At 55.6% G+C, this 20,659-nt stretch overlaps 2 protein-coding genes across 3 annotated transcripts; one reads left to right on the forward strand and one right to left on the reverse strand.

Moving 5' to 3' along the window:
* TLE5 (TLE family member 5, transcriptional modulator) lies at positions 1–4,839 on the reverse strand. 2 transcript variants are annotated; one of them, XM_005142037.3, is made up of 7 exons: positions 4,698–4,839; positions 4,363–4,460; positions 3,394–3,457; positions 1,720–1,764; positions 1,402–1,464; positions 745–819; positions 1–239 (listed from the first exon to the last, which is right to left on the reverse strand). In XM_005142037.3, exons 1-7 carry the CDS (start codon positions 4,722–4,724, stop codon positions 21–23), a joined length of 591 nt encoding a protein of 196 aa, XP_005142094.1. In that variant the 5' UTR covers positions 4,725–4,839; the 3' UTR covers positions 1–20. The 2 variants fall into 2 exon arrangements, with proteins under 2 accessions (XP_005142094.1, XP_005142093.1); XM_005142036.3 differs by having other exon boundaries at positions 1–242.
* Positions 4,840–11,040: 6,201 nt separating this feature from the next.
* On the forward strand, positions 11,041–20,659 carry LOC101867788 (guanine nucleotide-binding protein subunit alpha-11). Its single transcript, XM_005142034.4, has 7 exons — positions 11,041–11,204; positions 15,437–15,621; positions 15,881–16,035; positions 16,935–17,063; positions 17,768–17,897; positions 18,604–18,757; positions 19,631–20,659. The coding sequence occupies exons 1-7, from the start codon at positions 11,069–11,071 to the stop codon at positions 19,819–19,821; spliced, it is 1,080 nt and encodes a 359-aa protein (XP_005142091.2). The 5' UTR covers positions 11,041–11,068; the 3' UTR covers positions 19,822–20,659.

A 20,659-nucleotide genomic window follows, 5' to 3' on the forward strand; every position in this document is an offset into this window, starting at 1 on the left:
CCCGGGCCCCCCTGCTCGCTCTAATCCGACTTCTCCCCATCGTCGTCTTGGTGGGCGTCCCCATCGTGGCCGTTCTTGTCCTCCTTGGAGAGATGAGCTTGGGAGCCCAGGGCCGAGAGCGAGAGCAGCCCCGTGCCAGCGCTGACAGCCGGGAGCGCCGGAGGCTGCAGCCCCACGGGCAGAGGGGTCAGGGGCAGAGCGAGGGCTTGGAGCTGCGAGAGCTGATGGGCTTGAAGCTGCTGCTGTAGGGAACGAGGGGCAAGGCAGGGAGACAGCAGAGGGGCATCGTCATTTGGGAGCGCACTCGGAGGGCAGGGATAGGGATGCTAAAGGGAGGCTGAGCCAGGCTGGAAGCTCATTCAGGGGCCTGGCGAGCAGCAGAGCTGCCAGGGAGAAGGGGAAGAGGAGATTCCCGAGGCTTTGGGCTGGGACAGGCTCAGTGCGGCCCCAGCAGGACACAGCCACGAGCCCACAGGACATCTGGCCTCAGTGCTCCAAGGATGCAGTTAAAGCCCTCGGGAACAGATGGTGTTTGCAAACCCAAAGCTCCTCTCCTTGCATCCCGCTGGGATGGAGGCTCCGGTGCCCACATCGTAATGCTCAGCACATCCCTTCCTCATCCATGCAGCACCGCACATGGAGCGGCCCATTCCCAGCTCCCACCTCCCCTGCCCAGCGCTGTCCCGGAGGCCAAAGGCACCGATTCCCATCCCTCCAAACCCAAGCTAAACATGCATCACGTACACGGATGATGGAGTTCAGTTCTGGGGCTGTGACCTGCTTGGCCCGTTCAATGGCTCCCAGGACTTGCTGCTGATGCTGCAAGCGAGGAGAAAACAGGGATTTGGGATCAGTTCCAGTGGGAACAGGGAAGGAGAAGCCAGGTCTGACACACACAAGGTGACGCAGAGCCTGACCCCCAGCAAACAGTGAGCCCTAAACCCAGCAGCTCTTGGGAAGCTTCTGACTCCTTGGGACACATCCTGGGTCCAGGCAGGAAAAGCAGCTCTAGCACACACTTTAAAGGGCAGCTGCCCTTGCTCATCTGGGAGCACAAGGTCTCCAGGCTCCAGGCCTGTCCATCACACTCCATCAAGTGGATTCTGCTTCCCACCAAGTGGATTCTGCTTCCCACCAAGTGGATTCTGCTTACCAACTTGGCAGCAGGACAGGGCTAGGGAAGGGTTTGCATTAAGATGCAAAAGGCTCCATTGTGGCTTTGCTGTCAGGCGGCTCTGATGGGATCCACAAGCCACTGCATCCTTCCCAAGCACAGGAAAACCACAGCCTGGCCCCAGCCCTGGAGCTGCTCAAAGGCCTCCAGGCCTTGTATCCATCTCCATGCAGGGCTGAGAGCAAGGGCTGAGGTTTCCCTTCCCAACCCCAAGGGTCAGGACTCACCTCTTGGGACAGGTAGGGCAGGACCTGAGCGCAGATCCCATTTAACCTCTTGACGATTTCAGCCTGGAATGTGGCAGGAGCAGAGAGGAAAAGCATCAGGAGAGGCTCAGCACCACCTGCCCCAACCTCCCCATCCCCACAAGCTGTGGCTGCCCCATCCCTGGCAGTGTCCAAGGCCAGGTTGGACACAGGGGCTTGGAGCAGCTGCTCCAGGGGAAGGGGTCCCTGGCTCTGGAGGGACTGAGGGCAAAGCAGAGCAGCCAATTCCCCCCCTTTCCCCCTGGAATTTGAGCACTTGGAAATGCTTCTCCCCCCTACCTGTTTGTGCATTTCAATATTGAGCCCGTAGGACATCTCATAGTACTGCAGAGAGAACAAGAGAAACTGTTAAATCTCCATCAGGTAGAGTGGCTCCATAGAGCACTGCTGGGAATTGCTACTGCTTTCCCAAGCAAGGTCTGCTACAAAGGCTGGGCAAGGCTCAGGGCTCCATAGATTCCAGATCCACAGCCAAAAGAGGCAGCCGGACTCCATGAGCTTTCCTTGGCCAACATCCTAAAGCCCACACGGCTGCTTCAGCAGCAAACGGAAGGGATCCCAACCGGGCTTCATGTACGAGCAGCACATCCAGCTGCACACAGCTCCAGCTGCTTGGGAAGAAGCCCTATGGAACAACCCCCCCAAACCACACCACATCCAATAAATCCCACCCAGATCCACCCCCGCCCCCCCACACAGCAGGAACAGGCGGCTCCAGAGCAATCTCTTGGCAGGAGAAGCTAATTCCTGACCCCTGGAAGAAGCTGGTGGAAGGCTGATGCTTGAGGGAGTTTCAACATCTCCTCCCTTAGCTTTGCAGGCTGCAAACCTGATGCTTCCAAAGGGAAGGAAAACCCCACATTGCATTCCAGGAGAAGGATGCTGCTGGGTTGGTACCAATGCCACAACCTCGGAAGCACCTGGTTCGGCATCTCCCTGATCCCAGCCTGCTCTCACCCGGCTGCTGGCTCTCTCCAGGCTTCTTTGCATCCTGGAGACTGAGCAGGAAGCAGGAGCCCGACCCCCAAGCTGCTGATTGTGACTTATTCACCAGGCAGAGCAGCCGGAGCAGGATCCCTCCTGCTTCCCGTCATTCCCTGGGATGGGAAACGGCTCCAGCTCAGCCCCGCAGGATGAGGCAGGAGCTGCTGCACCTGCAGAGCCCCCAGCGCTGCACAAGGAGCTGCAGCCTTTCCCTTCTGATGCTGATGGTACCCGAGCCCATGCTGGGGACTCCCCACCAGTGCTCCTGAGCTGAGCATCCACGCGAGGCCCAGGAGCAATCGCTTCCCTGTTAATCCACAAGGAAAGCCGTGACCTCCTCATCCCCAGCCCCAAGCACTCTTTGGTCTCCACAGCCTGAGTCCAGGCACGCAGGAGGAGACAGGGACCAACTCCATCATTCCTGGTCTGCCAGTCCTAACAGTGCTCCAAAGAGCATCTTTCTACACCTTATCTCTTCCTTCCAAGCAGCAAGTGGGCACCAGCTCATCCCTATGGACAGTATCACCCCTCCTAGGAGCTCCTTGGTGGTAATAGAGCAGCCATGCATCCTACAAGGGCTCTTCCATGCACAGGAGCACAGAGGTGTTACCTGCCTGCAGGAATACAGCCCTTTCCTGGCATATTTACCCTTGGATCATGGCTAATCCTTATCACACCTTATCAAACACAGGCCACGACTCCCCTTGAGTGCTCTCACTTCCCCCAGCCCATTGGGACTAACGCCACGGACCCCCCCCATCACCGCCACGGAGCAGGCAGCTTCCCAATCCCAAACCTTCCCTGTGTGCTTCCTTGCGCTTCAACCCCACAAAACCCAGGAAAAGCCCCATTTGGAGCCAAGTCAGACCTCGAAACCTGGAACTCCAGCGGGCAAAGGCTCCGTGCCCATGTGGACACCCGCATCCCGCTGTGTCCCCCCCTAACCCGCAGCATGGGGCCGCTCCTCACCATGACGTAGTGACGCTGCATCTCGGATTTCTCGCTGGCCAGTTTGTCGCATTCCAACTTCAAGCTGGAAAAGCCAGAAAAGAGTCAGGAAGCCACAGCCAGGAGGCGAGAGCTGATGGCCACGGAGCAGCTGCTTCCTGACTGCTCTATGGGGTGGGCAGAGCCAGGCCGTGCCTGTGATGCTCCCACTACAGCCCCACTAAGATGAGCTCAGGAGAAGCAGCACGAGGTTATCCACAGCCGGACACCATCCTCTCCCTCCCCATTCCAAGCCAATCCAATGGGGAGAAGCAGAAAGCTGGGCACAAGCCAGCCCAGGAAGGGGTTTGCCTTTCCTCAACTGGCAGCTGGGGACAGCTTCTGGCATGGGCCTGCCTGCAGCACTCAAAGGGATGCTCCAGTCCAACTTCCAAAGCAAGGGCAGATCCATTTGGGAATGGTGGGAGGGATCCAGCCAGGAGAAAGGATTCCCTCCTGCCCCACTTCTTCACACCCTTCAGGAAAGTGCTGCTGCTCCCAAGTGTTTTATGAGGCTTGGGTCGGGGTTTTCTGTTTCCAACAAGAAACAGCTTCACCTACACAAAACCTGCTTCTTCCCGAGAGGATTAAGTCCAGGAGGGTGGAGTGGGGTGGAAGGGGGGGGATGGCCTCCCCTTTCCAGCGGGAATGCTCCTTGGGCTCCTCCACTGGCACTGGAACACCAGGAAACAGCCATTTCCCAGCAGTTTCAGTGCTGGAATGACACGGCAGCAGAGCCGGTTATGGGTCAGCAGCGGGATTCCCACACACATCCCCCCAGGAGAGCGTTTGGATCCAAGCGCTCCCTCGCAGCACCAGGAATGGCAGCCAGCGAGGAGCGAGCTCCCTGCGGGAGGCCTGGCCGAGGATGCGGAGGGAGGATGCTCGCTGACCCCGTGCCACGGGCGCCGCTCCCGCATCCCGAGCCGGAGCAGAGCAGAGGGCACGTACCTGTGGTACTGGGCCTGCAGGAGCTGGAACTCGTCCTTGATGCGGTCGCAGGAGTCGGAGGTTGTGAACTTGAGCTGCTGCGGCAGGTGAGAGGAGCCCTGCAAGCACCGGACACAGCGCTCAGCACCGGGGCCGCACGGGAGGACCCCCCCTCCATCCATCCCTCCATCCATCCATCCGCACATCATCCCCGCCCCGCGTTCAGGCCCGCAACGCTCCCAAGGTCACCGATCCCCCCCCCCCCCCCTCACGGTACCGGGCATGGGGCGATCCCCGACGGGCCCCCCCCCCCCGTCCAACCCGCCCCGGTGCCCGGCTCCGCCCCGGCCCCGTACCGAGTGCCGGCTTTGTGGAAACATCATGTCAGGCTGCGGAGCGGCCCTGTCCCGCTCCCCGCTGCCGGTGCCCGGTCCCTTCCCTTCCCTTCCGACCGCCTTTGTCCGTGCCGGGCCCCGCGGCCGCCCCGGCCCCGCGGCCGCCCCGCCCCGGCCCCGCCGCTCGCCCCTCGCCGCTCCCGCCGCCGGCGCCTATTGTCTAATGGCGGCTGCGGCTCCGGCTCCGTCCTGCGGCTGCTCGGCACCACCTGCAGCCGCCACCGCCTCCCCGGGCCGGGCGGGCCCACGGCCGCTCCCGCCCCCGTCGGTCCCCGCCCCCGTCGAGGCACCGGCACCGGGCCCGGGGCAGCGCAACCGGACGGGGCCTTTTGCCCCCCCCCCTCGTACACACACACCCCGAGGCGCTGGGGCTGCCCCGCAGGGGGTGATGCTGGGCATGGAGCGGGGTTACCGGTACTGTTGGGCCAGCCAGGGGAGAGAATGGTGGTGCCTGCATCTCGGCATCGTTAGAGGGAAGGGGAAGCTTCAGCGTTAATGGAGCCGCTGCTCCGGTTCCTCCAAGCCTGATGTGACACCGCAGGACCCGAACTGTTCCATGCGGGAAACACCATCCGAGGTGGTTGGGAATGCATCTGCAACCGGCCCCAGGCAAACTTCCCATCTCCAAAGAGATAATGTCATGGTCTGGAGGCCAAGATCTGCCCTAAACCCACTTCCTGAGGAGCGCTTGGTGTCCCGGGAGATCAACCGCATCCCTATGGAGAGCTGGGGATTTAGCCACAGAGTCATTGCTGGAAGGACTCTGTGGCCTCCTTCAAGCCACACACACAACCAGGGCAGAGCTGAGGCAGGATCTGATCCTTGGACACCAGCCTGGGAATAATGGGCAGGAAGTGTTTTGGTGCATGGGGAGATGCTCAGCACCTCTCCTGGTTCAGAATCACCCCCAGTTGTGGTGCTGGTGGCTTGGCCTGGCCTCAACATCAGGGTGAGGGTGCTGAGGCGCTGGCACAGGGTGCCCAGAGAAGCTGTGGCTGCCCCATCCCTGGCAGTGCTCAAGGCCAGGTTGGACACAGCTGCTCCAGTGGAAGGGGTCCCTGCCCGGGGCATTGGATGAGCTTTAAGGTCCCTTCCAACCCAAACTATTCCATGATTCCATGATTTTGTAACTTGCAGTTGCTCCTTTCCAAGCTGGAAATGAAATGTTCATTTATTGGCTTTTATGGTGGCTACAAAATGTTCCATTTTCTCCTTTTTTGTTGTTGTTTTTTCTTCTCTCCTTCCTTTCTTCCAGGAAATGCTCTAATTTATGGGATAATCTTGGCAAATCCCAATCCAGGGGAACACAAACTCGCTTGTGCCTTGTAAATGACTCTTTAATGCCTGTCTCCAGCTGGGCAATGCATCTGTGTGTGAAGAAGAGGGATTTTAACCTCCCTGAACATGGCCTGGGCACAGCAAACCACGCATGGAAGAGCATCCCTAACCTCTCCTGGTCCAAGGGCTTGGTGCCGAAGGCTGGAAAGGGTCCCCAGCACAGGGCAAGCAGGACATGGGAGCTGGAGGAGCCATTTGCACCTCTCCCATGGGATCCTGTTGGGAATCAACCTGCCAGGGAGGAAGGAGCTGTGCCTTTAGCATCACTGCAAGGTGCTGTGGTACCCATGGGCAGCTGCAATGTGCTTGCTGGCCTCCCCCAGCCAGAGCTTCCCCACCCTGAGCTTTGCCTTCCACCATGTCCTGAGTGTGTCTGTCTGGAAGCAGGAGCCAGTGCAGGGCTGGAGCATTCCCATGTTCCCACATCCCATGACATCCATGTCTTGCTCCCCAGGTCCCTTGGTTACATGTGACAGGGACTTTCTATTCAGCCTTGCTAACGGAGCAATGGGTTGTCCGATGGGCCCCAGCAGCAAGGGTTCATCCAGGGATGTCCTAATGAGCCCGGAGCAACTTCCCATTCGTTCCCAAAAGGAGCAGTCCAACAAAGGAGCACCAATAAAGCTGTTTCACGAAGAGCCTTTGTAAGTGGGTCAGCTCTATCCCATGTAACAGTGCTGGTGCAAGACAGACACTTGCTTCTCTGCAGCTCTGGACTGAGTCATCTCAATGGCAAGGTAGGCTCTGAGATCCTGCTTTTATCCTGGGAATAAGGGCTCATTTACTTGGAATTAAAGAGGAAGGAAGCCAAACTGGCAGGACCTCCTGGAGGTGTCAATGGCTCCTCCTTCGCCTCTCAGTGATGGGTTGGATGCTGTGGACTCTTTCCACTCCCCCCCACCTCAGCTGCCATCCATCCAACAAAGCCCATCCCTATGGGAAGCCATCTCCAGGCATCTGGGAGGTGTTTTATGAGGCACAGAGCTTGCTGTTAGCCCCACACTGCTGGCACTTCTCCCCTTCCAGCCTCCCTGTTTTCCCAGGCCAGCTTCCCTGGGAATGCCGAGCTCCAGCTCCCTGCCACATCCAGAGCAGCTCCGATGGGAGCTGAGGCCATGCTGGCCCTTATCAGCCCTCTTATCAGAGGGATTATTGGCTTTTTATATTAAACCTTCTCCAGATAGCCTAATGCAATCGACCGCATGCCTGGCAAGGGCTGTGATTTATAAGCCATGCGTCTCTGTGGTCTCCCCTTCACATAGAGGCTGTTTCCTCCTCTTCCTCCCCATCATCACATCCAGCCAGGCAAATCCTCCTGATGTAGGGACAAGCTGGAGTCTTCCCCACATTCCAGGCTGCTCCATGGAGGACAGATTCCACCCCCCCCCCCCGGCACTGAGCCCTGCCATGCCCATGCAGGTGGATGCATGTCCTTATCGATCCAGGTTGGGAATGTCCTTATGACACCAGTGGTGACACCAGTGCTGGTGGCTGCATCCGTGTCCCCTGGCACGCTTCCCGTTGTCACTGTTCCCACCTCTTCCTTGGAGGTGCTGCATCCCGCAGGGACACACAGTGAGCCACAGCCTGTGGGCAGGAAGAGCCTTGCTCCAAGGAAAGCCTTGCTCCAGGCAGGCTTTGTACAGCTGGTGCAGCATTCCCAGCCTCTGATCCCGTCTCAGCAGTGATCTGAAAGGCTCCGGTCCTCTCCTTCCCCTCTGGTTTGGCTGCAGACCCATGAGGGGGATTCTCCTCCTTTTTCCCAGGCAAAGTGCAAGGAGCAGCAGTTCACACTCCTCGCAGGAAGCAGGAAAGGGATTCCGCAGCTGGAATTGCCTCTCCTGGGCCTGGCCTGGGCTGGCACCAAGCTCCAGGGTAGGAATAGCTCCGGGAGGCATCGCTGAGGCATTTGGTGGGAGAGAAACAGGGAACTTGGAGCTAGAACAGGGCCAGGGGAATCCAGACCTTTGGACCATGAGGAGGCTCCTGGGGCTGTCAGAGTCCAGCAGCAGGAGCTGAATCCCTGGATCCCTCTGCAAACCCGATGGTGATCCCAGGGGTTGGAATGAGCAGAGGCTGCTGCCCCAGGCCTGCCAGGGCAAGGCCTCCCACCTCTCTCCTGTTTTCCTTGCTGGACAAAGGGAGCAATGAGAGATCAATCTGAAGGTCAAAGGGATCATCCAGGCTTTCCTCCTGCCTAATACAAGGCAGATAATCCCTCCTGATGACCCTACATCCCATTCCTGCTGCCCATGGGCAGGATCAGTGCTGCTCTGCAGGACGGGAGCTCCAGCAAAGGAATACTGCCATGAGTGCAGAGGTTTGCAGTGATTCCAGAAAGGGAAGACGCACTGAGACTGCTGCTCCCTGCAGGGCCTGCACTCGGCATTCCAGGTAGGAGGAACATTTCTTCCTGACCTCAATTTAGGACAAAACACCAGGGAATGAGGATTGATGGCATGAGGAGACTGTGCCTGGGACCTTTTGCATCTCATAGGTCCTTCTGCAGTGCCTCCTGTGGCCTCCTGGGAAGCATTCACCTCCAGTCCTGGATCCCAGCATAAGGACGTGGAGCTGCTGGAGCAAGTGCAGAGGAGGCCATGGGGATGCTGCGAGGGCTGGAGCAGCTCTGCTCTGGAGCCAGGCTGAGAGAGCTGGGCTGGGGCAGCCTGGACAAGAGAAGGGGAGACCTGAGAGCAGCTCCAGTGCCTGAAGGGGCTGCAGGAAACCTGGAGAGGGGCTTGGGACAAGGGATGTAGGGACAGGCCAAGGGGAATGGCTTGAACCTGCCCAAGAGAGGGGAGACTGAGCTGAGCTCTGAGGCAGAAGCTGTTCCCTGTGAGGGTGCTGAGGCGCTGGCACAGGGTGCCCAGAGAAGCTGTGGCTGCCCCATCCCTGGCAGTGCTCAAGGCCAGGTTGGACACAGGGGCTTGGAGCAGCTGCTCCAGTGGAAGGGGTCCCTGCCTGTGGCAGGGGTTGGAGCTGGAGGAGCTTTAAGGTCCCTTCAACCCAACCCAGGCTGGGATTCGATGATTTACAGAACAGGATCTGCAGCAGGGGGAAGGGGATGACTGAGCTGATCCTGGTTTACACAAGGTTCTCACTGCTCACACTTCACTCGTATGAAGGTGCTTTCATGTATTAAACAATACATCCCTTTCCTTTTCCTTCCTGTGAGAGCTGGGATGGCAACCACTGACCATGCACTGCCCAGGGGGGCATTAAGCAGTGGCAGGGCCCAATCCTGACCTGCTCCCCCCAGCGCTGGAGGAGAAAGAGGTGCTGGAACCGGCAGCACCTCTGGCTTGCAGTGCCCTCCTGTGGGAGGTGAGGCTGGTGTGGGTGCTCCGTGCTGGGGCTGATGGAGGTGGGTGCTGGAAGCTCCCATGGGGTAGGGAGCGGCAGGTAACAAGGAAGACAGGGATGTAACAGCTCTGTCCTGCTGCTGTCACCGGTTACACACACAGCTCCGGGCAGAACAGGCAAGGATAAGGGGAGTGACAGCAGCCGGAGCAGGCAGTGATGGAGCTGGGCATCCATATGGGCTCCAAACCAGCTGCAAACAGCTGGGGTGAACCTCAGCGTTCAGGATGCTGAGACAAAGAAACAGCACCTGATGGAGCAAGGGGAAGGTGGGAAGAGACTTCTCCTTTGGGATGTTGTGTGCAGCAGTTTTACCACAGAGGTCTTGCTTTGCCTCATCCTCTCCTCCTGGACCAGCCAGGACCCTGGTACCCATCCAAAGTGATGGTGTGAGGGGCAGCGTGTGGTTATGGCCATGGTATAAGAGAATCTATGGAACATCTGCAATTCCATCTATTTCTGCATGGGAAGGGCTGCCTGGGGCACTGGACCCACACTGGGTCAGCATTTCCTGCTGTGAGTGATGCCTGACTGAAGGAACACGGTCGAGTGGGATATAGGGCTGGGACTCGGTTGGTCCCCTTTGAGCCCCCCCCCAGCTGCTCCCACCCCTGTTCCCGAGGGCTCCGGGATGCAGAGACTGGGAACCAGCCTGTGCAAGTGGAACAGAGGAGAAAGGGGTCCCAAGTGTGTCCTATGGTGGGGTTCCTCGGGAGGTACAGCAGCGAGGATGGATGCATGGATGCATGGATACATGGATGCCATGGCTTGGGCTGACACCAGCCTGCCTCGGGGGTACCTGCACCAGGGACCTGCTAAGCAGCAATGGGGACACGGAGGCTAAAGGCGGCGTCGGGGCCGCGCATGGAGAGCCGAGAACGCGCCCGGAGGCGGCTCCCGGAGCGGCGGCCCCGGGGCCGCTGCCGCAGCCGTGGGCGGGCGGGGCCTGGCGGGGCCTGCGCCCGGGGTGGGCGCTGCCCCGAGCGGGGCCGCGGGTGGCGGCCGGCGGAGGGAGCCGAGGCCCCGCGGGGGGAGGTGGGGCTGGGCCCGGCCCCGGTGCCCGCTCCACGGCCGGGCTGTGGGCAGAGGCCGCGGGCCGCCATGGCCGCCGCCCCGCCCCGCCCCGCTCCGCCACCGTCCCACAATGCCCAGCGGCCCCCGCCCCGCTCTGGGAACGCGCGTCCGAGCGCCCCCCCCTCCGCCTCCCCCATGCTCGGCCAACCAAACCTGCGCTCCGGTTGGCTGCGGCGCCCCGCCCCGCCGGCTTAGTCCCGCCCCCGCGGCCGTCCGCGCCCTGCCATTGGCTGAGCGGCTGTCAGTCAGCGCTTGTTTTCGGCGGCAGCGGGTTGGGTTGCGCCGGCTCGTCGCTGGCTCGGCGGGGCCGTGTGAGGAGGGAGCGGCGGCCGCAGCCGGGCGAGGGCAGCGCGGAGGGGGCCGGCGGCGGCGGCGCTAGGCCCGGCCGGACGCGATCGCATCGGAGGCCGGGGCCGGGCCGCGCCGGCGCCGCGGAGGGCGGGTGGGGTGGGCAGGGAAGGGGGCGCGGGGCCGGGCCGTGCGGAGGCCGGTGGTCGGTGCCCCGGGGGGGCTGGGGGGGGGTGGGCGGGCGGGGGAGGCCCGGCCTCGGCGCCACCATGACTCTGGAGTCCATGATGGCCTGTTGCCTGAGCGACGAGGTGAAGGAGTCCAAGCGCATCAACGCCGAGATCGAGAAGCAGCTGCGGAGGGACAAGCGCGACGCCCGCCGCGAGCTGAAGCTGCTGCTGCTGGGTGAGAAGCGCCGGGCCCGGCCCGGCCGCGCCGCGAGGGGCCTCGGCCCTGCCCCGGCCCGCGGGGTTGACAGGTCCCGGTGGCCGCGCCCGGGCGGTGGTGGTTGGGGCGGGGGGGGGGGGGGGGGTTGTCCCCGCCTCGGAGCGCTGGGCTGGGGGGGGATGTGTTGTTGGCTGCCCTTTGTGTGGGTTTTGCGGCGGGTGCTGTGTTCCCAATGGTGTTTGACATGAGGAGGAGCCGTGAGGATGGACTCGTGCAATGATCGGGAGTGATTTCGGCTCTGGAGGCTCCGGCACGAAGATGGGTGTGTGTGGAAATGGGCTCGAGGAAGTGCTTCCCGTAGCCGGCCTTTTATCAGCGGGCAGGATCCAGGGATGGAGCTGATGCTTTTCATTCTCCATAGAGCCGTGGAATGGGTTGTGTTGGAAGGGACCTTAAAGCTCCTTCCGTTCCAACCCCCTTGCCACGGGCAGGGACACCTTCCCTTAGAGCAGGTTGCTCCAAGCCACATCCAACCCGGCCTTGAGCACTGCCAGGGATGGGGCAGCCACAGCTTCTCTTCCTAGGGAAGCATTTCCAGGCCTTGGGTGAATGTGTGTGGAAAAATCATCTTCCAGCTCCTAGAGCACAGAATTCCTCTTGCCCTGCCCAGGGAGGGCCGGTGGGGTTGGGAGCTTGGGGGAGTGGATCTGAAGAGAAACAAAGCCCAGGAGGGCTGTGGCTGAGGAGGAAATGGCTCTGGTGCTCTTTGGAAGTAGAAATCACCTGTGCAGCGATAAGGGTGTAGGTGTGAGGTGGAAATGGAGTGGTGGTGCAGAGGGATAAATAACTATTCCATGTCGAGATAAGGTTTATAGTGATGGGGGATCAGTTCCAAGAGCAGGCAGCTAAGATTTGAGGCGTTTAGGTCCTCCTTCAGCAATGAGTTCCACGTCCAGGGAGCCCTCCAATCTGGACTTGTATTTCAGTGTTCATGGCTGCTGTGATGTAGCACTGCTTGTGCGTGTGTCCTGCTTTGTGTCTGAAATACCACATCGAGCTGAACCGTGGAGCCGAGCTGCTGGATTGAGCTTATTGGGGTCTGTTGGGAGCTGCCCATTGAGGTACAGGGCATGGATTGGGGTGATCCCTGGGGGAACAAATAGCTAACTTCACGGGAGTGAAGTGAGGCTGGGGCTGCCTCTGGAGAGCTGCCATTGTTGTGTCGTGGCAATGAAGTGAAGGCCAGGGCTTTCCTTCTCCCCCTGAATCCTCAGTGGTCAACGTGTTGCTGTGCTTCAGGTGAAGGGTAAAATCCAGGCCTTGATGTCTGTGCTCTGCAGGGCAGCTGCTGTAAGGCATCGGGTACATGTCTTACATGTGTCTCCTGCTTCCTGACAGCGGTCCCACAGAAGCAGCAGTTTCAAAATAGGTTGGCACTATAGGATAGATCTGGGTTAAGAAGATCCCACTGGATCTAAAGGTTTCACTTTAGGAATGATCCCAATTGCTCGAGAATCCTTTCTGCTTTTCTGCAAGACGCAGCTCAGGGCCATTCAGCATCAGATTTGCAGAACAAAAGCTCTATAGGAGGTGGTTAATATTGAATGAGCAACATTCCCGGTTCTAGGATGTGTCTGCTGGGTGCTTTGCACTGGAGACAGCACAGTTCCCACCTTCACTCGTGGCAGGTAGTGAGTGTTCTCTCTTGTTGACGTAACTGTGCTTCCAGGGGTTTCTTTCTTGCTATGATGTGGAGCTCTTCCATCCACCACTGTTAGGGATGGGGTTAGTGGGAGGCCTCTCCCAACCCCATTCCAGAGCGTGTGTCTGGAGGGAATTTCTGCCTCCCAGAAACTCCATTCATTTTCCTTGTCACTTCGATCAATGACAGTTTGGTGGTTGAAGCCTAAACCAGAGCACTGGGGTGAGGAATGAGAGTGGGAATCGATGGTGCACCAGGCAGTAAGGACTCTGGTTTCAAAGTGTTGGACATTGCCCTCTGGTATAAGGTGATTGTTCCTCTTTGTACTGGGTGGGGAGGGGGGTTCAGTGTGTTGACTGAGGAATGAACCTCCAAGGGCCAGGCAGAGGTTGTTCCCAATGCAGGCTGAACTGTTGCTTCCCCCCTTTGACAGATGGAACGGGGAATTCACATTGCCTCAACGGTAGCAGATGAAATAAGGTTATTGTGCTCTGCAAAACCTCGGCTGGGTGAAAGCAAAAGGCACCTTTAACCAAAAACCCAACCCCAAAGATGCTTGCTGGTGGATGACAGGAGGAATCTGGGTTTGAGCTCTGGGCTGAGTGGCTGGTGCTGAGGTTTCTCTTAGGTTTGTGCTATCAGAATGCTTTGAAGCACAGCATCTTGTCTTCCCCCCCTCACTTTTGGTCGCTGTGGTAAGCACCGAGGAAGCATTTCTCACCACAGCAAGAGAAACCGCAAAAGATTTTAGTTTCCATTTCCCCTCTCCCATATTATGGGATAGCTTTGTGTTTGAGAGCCTTTGCTGCCTGTTAATGGTGTTTCTAATGTTCATTCCTCTCCTTGCTGACGGGATTTCTGTCACATCTCGGCTATGGGGGGAGCTGGTTTGGTTTAAACGTGCTGCTTCTGCTTCTGTGCTCCCTGCTCTTATGGGAGCGTATTTATTCGTTTGCCTTTTAGCCTTGCACTACAAACAGGAGTAACTGAGAATCTGGTAACTGTGGAGTGTGAGGAATGACATCCAGGCTTCATACAGCGAGTCCCTGCTGTGAGGATACCTGATGGTGAAAGGACTTGTTGCTTATGGGATGGGTTTTAGTTTTTGCTCTCAGGGAGTTGGGCCCCTGTATTAAAGAGGTTTTTTTTGTATATATATTCTGTATATGGATAGCAAAGGTTTAGAAGATTGAGTAAAAGTACTCGAGAGAAGCATCCATGGTAGGTGTTTAAGCTGTTGGCTGTGGACCCCTTCCACTGGAGCAGCTGCTCCAAGCCCCTGTGTCCAACCTGGCCTTGAGCACTGCCAGGGATGGGGCAGCCACAGCTTCTCTGGGCACCCTGTGCCAGCGCCTCAGCACCCTCACAGGGAACAGCTTCTGCCTAAGAGCTCAGCTCAGTCTCCCCTTGGGCAGGTTCAAGCCATTCCCCTTGGCCTGTCCCTACAGGCCCTTCTCTAGGTTTCCCTTTAGGCACTGGGAGCTTCTCTAAGGTCTCCCTGGAATCATGACTCTAACCAGGCCGTGTAGCAGCATTGACACTTTACCTGCTGATGGTTTTCTCTCATACTTACGGTGTTAGAAAGTTCCTCCCCTATCTCTTTATCTCCTCTGTTGGCTTTCACGTGTTCAGCAACACTTCTCTGGGGCCATAAATGTAGGAGTGGGAGGACCTGCCTCACTGAGTGTGCAGGAAGCAGCTACAGGGCCAGGCTGAATCTTTCCCTCCTGTGTGCTCTAAGCCCTTGTGTTCCTGGGGCAGCAAACCCATGGTAGAAGGAGCAGGTAGCCCTGCAGTCTGTAAGGGCTTAAGACCCAGTGCAGAGAGCATCCTCCTCCGCTCTCCCCTCTTGGTAACTCTGTAATGCCCAGAGGCCACAAGCACTCACAGAGGTATCTTGCCCCAGTGATGATTACCATTTCAGTCCACACATCCTGTTTGCACAGCAGTTTGGGATGCTGAGCAGATCCCATCCCATAGCTGCTCACATCAGCCAGAGAATCCAGTTGTTTCTTGAGCTCCTTTCTCCTTTAGAGCCGATTTATTTCGGTTGTGTTCAGAGAAAAGCCACATTTTGTGGAAGATCAAGAGCATTTTGTGCCAAACCACACTGAAAATCCCAAGCAAACGGGCTTCCCCTGAGCCTCTCCATTGGCAGCATCACCAATTGTGGAGCGTGCTGCTGGGATTGGAGCATCTTACTGGAGTATCTGGGAATAGGTCAGGTGTGACGGACCAGGGCCTTTTGACGCAGAACAGGGTGGGAGGAGCTGTAACGTGAGAGGTGGAAGAAGAACCAGAGCTGCTTGTGAAGGCTGCTCGGAAGGACAAGATGTCTTCCTGTGCTCTGAGCTTCGTGATGGGGATGAGCTGGACCAGCCAGAGTGGCCTTGAGGATCCCAGGAAGCAGCTCAAACAGGGCTTGGAAGCCGTGTGTGCTCGGGTAGAGCAAGAGGAGCTTTGGGGTGTGATGGGGTGGATGGTAGATGCTTTCTTCCACAGCAAACCTTGCTCCTGATGGCTCTTAACTCTCCCTTGCATTCCATAGGCACTGGGGAGAGTGGAAAGAGCACGTTCATTAAGCAAATGCGTATCATTCATGGCTCAGGCTACTCTGAAGAGGACAAAAAAGGCTTCACCAAGCTGGTGTACCAGAACATCTTCACTGCCATGCAGTCTATGATCAGGGCCATGGAAACCCTGAAGATTCTGTACAAATATGAACAGAACAAGGTAAGTTGCTCCCACTTTGTGCATGTGTCTTCAGGCACTGGGGATTCTAGGGCTGGACTCCAAAGTTCCTATTCCCATGTGTCCTTCTGCATGGCAGTCTCAGCCTCTGGGCAGTCTTTCCCATAGATGTTGTATGCTCAGGGACTGCTTTGAAGGACATTTTGGCCTCTCTATGACCAGTAGCCCCTGCTTCTGACCCCTGACAACTCCCCCTTTTGAACTCCTATTTTTCTTTCTGTCTTTCCTCTTCCATCTCCAGGCCAATGCAGTGCTGATCCGGGAAGTGGATGTAGAAAAGGTCATGACATTTGAGCAGCCATATGTAAGTGCAATTAAAACATTGTGGAATGACCCTGGAATCCAAGAGTGTTACGACAGGAGAAGAGAATATCAGCTTTCTGACTCAGCTAAATAGTAAGTACCTACTCACTGGTAGATGGGAGTGATGCTCTAACAAACAATACCTGTCCAGCTGTTTAATGGAAGCCTAGAGTTGATTCCAGAGAGCAGGAATACTGCTGTGGATTTCCCTGTGTTATTTAAAGTACCTTCTCTTGTTTTCCCTGATGTGGGTGAGTCTTGCTGGTGCTTTAGACAAGCAGCACAGCCTCTGCTGGCCACGTGGATTGGGATAAAAGCTGTGGGCACAAGAGAAAGGCAGAGATATCCTTAGGAAAAATGAAGCTGAAAGAGCAGTGGGAGCAGGAACCTGAGAACTTGTTTGAATCTGGCTCCACAAGGCAAAGAGCTGCACTAGAGAAGCTGTGTTTGTTTTGGGGGTAGATTTAGATCTGGAAATTCCTCACCATTTCCTACTTTTCCTAAGGTAAAGGGTAAGATGGGTTGGGAGTGGGGGTGATGCAGGCACATCTGCTTCTGGATCTACCTGAGTCTTGAATCTCTACCTTACACCATCTAGTTTGGCCCTGGCACTTAGGCAGCAGAAGTGTTGCTCTCTCTTCAGGTTTGTCCTTTGGTCTACAAGGATGTGTAACTTCCTGGTGGCTGGTTTCACAGATGACATAGGTTTGCTTGTTACTAAATAGAAAACCTCAGATGAGGCTTCATTCTCAACCATAAGCATCCCTGAACTTCAGCTTTCTCTGTCTGCCCCACTCCTTTCCTGTCCTTGCTCCTGTTTCTCCCTGAAGCAGATGGCTGGTGAATTACTGCTCCCCAAAGCTTTATTCCCAGATTTGAAGTGATTCAGGTGACTTTTGCTTTTCTTGTTGAGCCAGGGAAAGCCTAAAGGGGTTGAATTATGTGGTTTTGTGTGCTGGAACCTCAGGCAGTTTGTCTTTCCCTTCCTGTAGCTATCTCAGCGACGTGGATCGTATCGCTACCCCAGGATATCTACCAACTCAGCAAGATGTGCTACGGGTTCGAGTTCCTACAACTGGGATCATAGAGTACCCCTTTGACCTAGAGAATATTATCTTCAGGTACTGAAGGTGTATTTGTGTTACAACTGCCCTCAGAGAGAGGAGGGATGGCTTTAGGATTGCTTTAGAGTGGCCCGGTGCTTGAGTGGATGTGTGCGGTGTGATGTTCGGAAGCATCTGCTGAAGGCAGCTCCTGCCATGGGGATGCTGTAGCATGTTATTCTGAGGAAGGGAAAGCTCCAAGCTGTGGAACAGAATCAGTGACACTTAAAGCCCAACTAACCATCTAGCAGGCATCTTGGGAGGGATTGTGTTGCATGTGAGGGGTCAGCTGGGGGGAGCTTAAACCACCAAGGGGATGGGAGAAGGCAGAGAGTGAAATGTATTTGCCTTTAAGAATGCTGAGCTCAGCCAACCTTGCGCAGTTATTTCTCCTTCAAAAAGAGATGTCTTCTTGTGCAGAAATCCTTTAGAGGTGGTTTTCTGTGCCCTCCTTGTGCTCTCAGGATGCCACCGAAGCTCCCTGCCTATGCTGCTGCAGCACCAGGTGGCATTTGGTGACCATCCTGTCAGTTGGATGTATTTCTGGAGCAGAGCAGTTCGTAAAGCTGAGGGTTTGGTTAGCAAGCCCATATTCCATCCCCATGCCATGTTAAATTGAGTGGCAAAGAGCCACGATGACTTCTCATCATATGCTGGTCCTTTGTGTTCAGCTAGAGAACTGCAGCCACTTCTGGGCTACCATGTGTGTTTCTCTTCCGTAGAATGGTGGATGTTGGAGGGCAAAGATCGGAACGAAGGAAGTGGATCCATTGCTTTGAAAATGTGACTTCCATCATGTTTTTAGTAGCACTTAGTGAATATGACCAAGTTCTGGTGGAATCTGATAACGAGGTAAGCCAAAGAATGGGACCTCAACAGGAAGGTGCAAAGGAGGAATGTCTTAGGTTCTACAGGCTGGTACCAAAGTGGGATTAGCATCTATTGCTGGTTTTGGCCTGCAGTTCATCCTGTTGCAAAGGGAACATGAGCCTTGGTAGGTCATGATGTCCCTGAGGATGGAGAATGTGTGGAGCATTTGGATCATCAGGAACTTCTCAAGTAATCCTGAAATACTGTGAAATTGCTGAGTTCTGTGTGCCTGGGAATGCTCCTGAAAGCCCCCCATTCCTCCTTCCCACACTGAATGACTCCGTGCTGTGACTGCTGCCTTTTTAGATAGTGCCTGCTCTCTTTGAAGGTGTGACACTGAGTCTTTACACTTGCTAAGAGACTAAAAAATGCCATTAGGTAACAGCAATTATTCCTCTTCTACAGACAAAACATGTCCACAGAGTCCTCTCACATGACTCTCACAGCATAAAATGACTGTTAAGGCTTTTGATCTCAATGGTTTGCCAATTAAATGAGGCTGGAGTCCATTAGATCTTGCATTTCCTTTCTATTTACTGGTGCAGCTTGAGCCAGAACCTACCTGGGGCCAAAGGATTCTGCATCCAGTATCCAAGATTCTGGATTGCTACAGATCTGAGGGCAGGCAGCAGAAAAGCATCTCAGTGTGTTCCTTTGTGGAAACAAGGCTTTCTCTTCTCTCTTTCAGAACCGGATGGAAGAGAGTAAAGCCCTCTTTCGAACCATTATCACTTATCCATGGTTCCAAAACTCTTCTGTTATCCTCTTTCTCAACAAGAAAGATCTGTTGGAAGACAAGATCCTATATTCCCACCTTGTCGACTATTTCCCGGAGTTTGATGGTGAGTGGTTTTCAAGGAGGAACATTCTTATCTAGAAGAAGGGGTTGGAAGTGGTTTGGTCAGAATGTATTTGTTTTTGAAAGATATCTCAGCTCTAGAGATGGGTAAAACATCTGAATTGGGGGAGGAATAGCTACAGCAAGGAGAAGATGGCACCAAAGTATCTTAATCATACGGAGGTAACTGGAATCTGATGGAATGAGCCTCTCCTAGATGAAGAATGACTCCTCCTGCCCTCAGGATGCACTTCAGGGTGTTATGGAAGTCTGGCTTTCCTACCTGCGTGCTTGTGCAGAAACCCAGGTCATAAAGCCCGTTTCCGGTTGTACTGGGCACTCCAATCCTGTAGTCAGGAGGTGATGTGAGTCCTTGTTTTAAGGAACTGCCTGGTCAAATACCCAGCTTGTTCAGCTGAGGGTGCTGCAGATCTCAAAGTGAATTGTGACTCATGTGCCATCTGCAGCTGTGGTCAGCCAGAACTGATGTGAAGCAGAGAAATTGCTGTTGGCAACAGAACTCCTGAGCCTAAATCATGCTTCAGGCTCTTCAGTTGAGCTCATTTAAAGCTGGCTGGTAACATCTGTCCAGGGCTTTAGATCCTTACAGGGTAGATTGAGATGAGCTCTTAGCAGAAGCTGTTCCCTGGGAGGGTGCTGAGGCGCTGGCACAGGGTGCCCAGAGAAGCTATGGCTGCCCCATCCCTGGCAGTGCTCAAGGCCAGGTTGGACACAGGGGCTTGGAGCAGCTGCTCCAGTGGAAGAGGTCCCTGCCTGTGGCAGGGGTTGGAGCTGGAGGAGCTTGAAGGTCCCTTCCAACCCACCCCAGCATGGGGTTGCTGGGTCAGTGGGTAACTGGTGTCTCTGTTCGCTGCAGGCCCGCAGAGGGATGCGCAGGCAGCCCGGGAGTTCATTCTCAAGATGTTTGTGGATTTAAATCCCGACAGTGATAAAATCATCTATTCCCACTTCACATGTGCCACAGACACGGAAAACATCCGTTTCGTCTTCGCAGCTGTCAAGGACACCATCCTACAGCTCAACCTGAAGGAATACAACCTGGTTTGACCCCGCTGTGCTCTCAGCCCCGTCAAGAGGCTTCGTTGGGAAGAAAAGACAAAACAAGAAAGTTTCCAGACGACAGGAAAACCACAAAAGTTTTAATTCCTTTTTTTTTTGTTTAGGTTTTTTTGTTTTGTTTCGTTTTTCCTCTTTTTTGGGTTTTTTTTTGGTTTTTTTTGATGATGTAATGATTGCAAATTGTCTGACCTGTGGAGTGGCACGTGCTCAGTGTTACCCTGGAGTCTCATGTCTCTGTCCACAGAGTAGCTGATTTCCTATTTTAACAAGATCGCTTTTCTTTCACAAGTTAACGGGGATATGCCTCATCTCTTCAGCACCTTGCTTACTTCTTACGTTCTGCCAACTTCAGCCTCATCTTGAGCTTCCCTTCGTTGCTTCGCCACTTTTCGCCTCCCCTCCTCCCCCCGTTTTCATTCCCATGGTATATATATAAATATATATATAAAAAATAACCCCCAACTTTCCAGCTGAGATTGTGAATTCACTGGACTGTGGGAGTGCAGAATGCTACTGGGCCCTTTGCCTTGTGCTATGGGTGCCTCTGGTGTCAGTTGTTAACCCTGCTTGCTTCTTGCCCTGCCCTTCCCTTCCCCAGGACACGCTCCATGGTTCACTGTGATGAAACGTTGGGGAGGAGCAATTGCTCTCCAACCATTGTGCAAAAAAGAAACCCCCCACGAGAAAAAGGCAAACCACCACCACCACAAGCCATCACTGTTGCCATTCTTTCTATGTTCTAGTTTTATTTTGTTTCTTTATCAATGATAAAAGGTATGGAGACTGTGATTATTATTTTTTTTAAATTATTGATGTTCTATACATA

This window comes from Melopsittacus undulatus, chromosome 19 (assembly GCF_012275295.1).
Source record: "Melopsittacus undulatus isolate bMelUnd1 chromosome 19, bMelUnd1.mat.Z, whole genome shotgun sequence".
Classification (NCBI taxonomy): Eukaryota; Metazoa; Chordata; class Aves; order Psittaciformes; family Psittaculidae; genus Melopsittacus; species Melopsittacus undulatus.

Bases quoted from the DNA above. Each gene is read 5' to 3' on its own strand.
- TLE5 (XM_005142036.3), bottom strand. From the start codon at position 4,724: ATGATGTTTCCACAAAGCCGGCACTCG. The intron at 820-1,401 runs GTGAGTCCTGAC...CCTCGCTTGCAG, and splicing joins TGCCCTACCTGTCCCAAGAG to CATCAGCAGCAAGTCCTGGG. The intron at 243-744 runs GTACGTGATGCA...CGTTCCCTACAG, and splicing joins AACTGAACTCCATCATCCGT to CAGCAGCTTCAAGCCCATCA.
- LOC101867788 (XM_005142034.4), top strand. From the start codon at position 11,069: ATGACTCTGGAGTCCATGATGGCCTGTTGCCTGAGCGACGAGGTGAAG. The intron at 11,205-15,436 runs GTGAGAAGCGCC...TGCATTCCATAG, and splicing joins GCTGAAGCTGCTGCTGCTGG to GCACTGGGGAGAGTGGAAAG. The intron at 17,898-18,603 runs GTAAGCCAAAGA...TCTCTCTTTCAG, and splicing joins TGGTGGAATCTGATAACGAG to AACCGGATGGAAGAGAGTAA.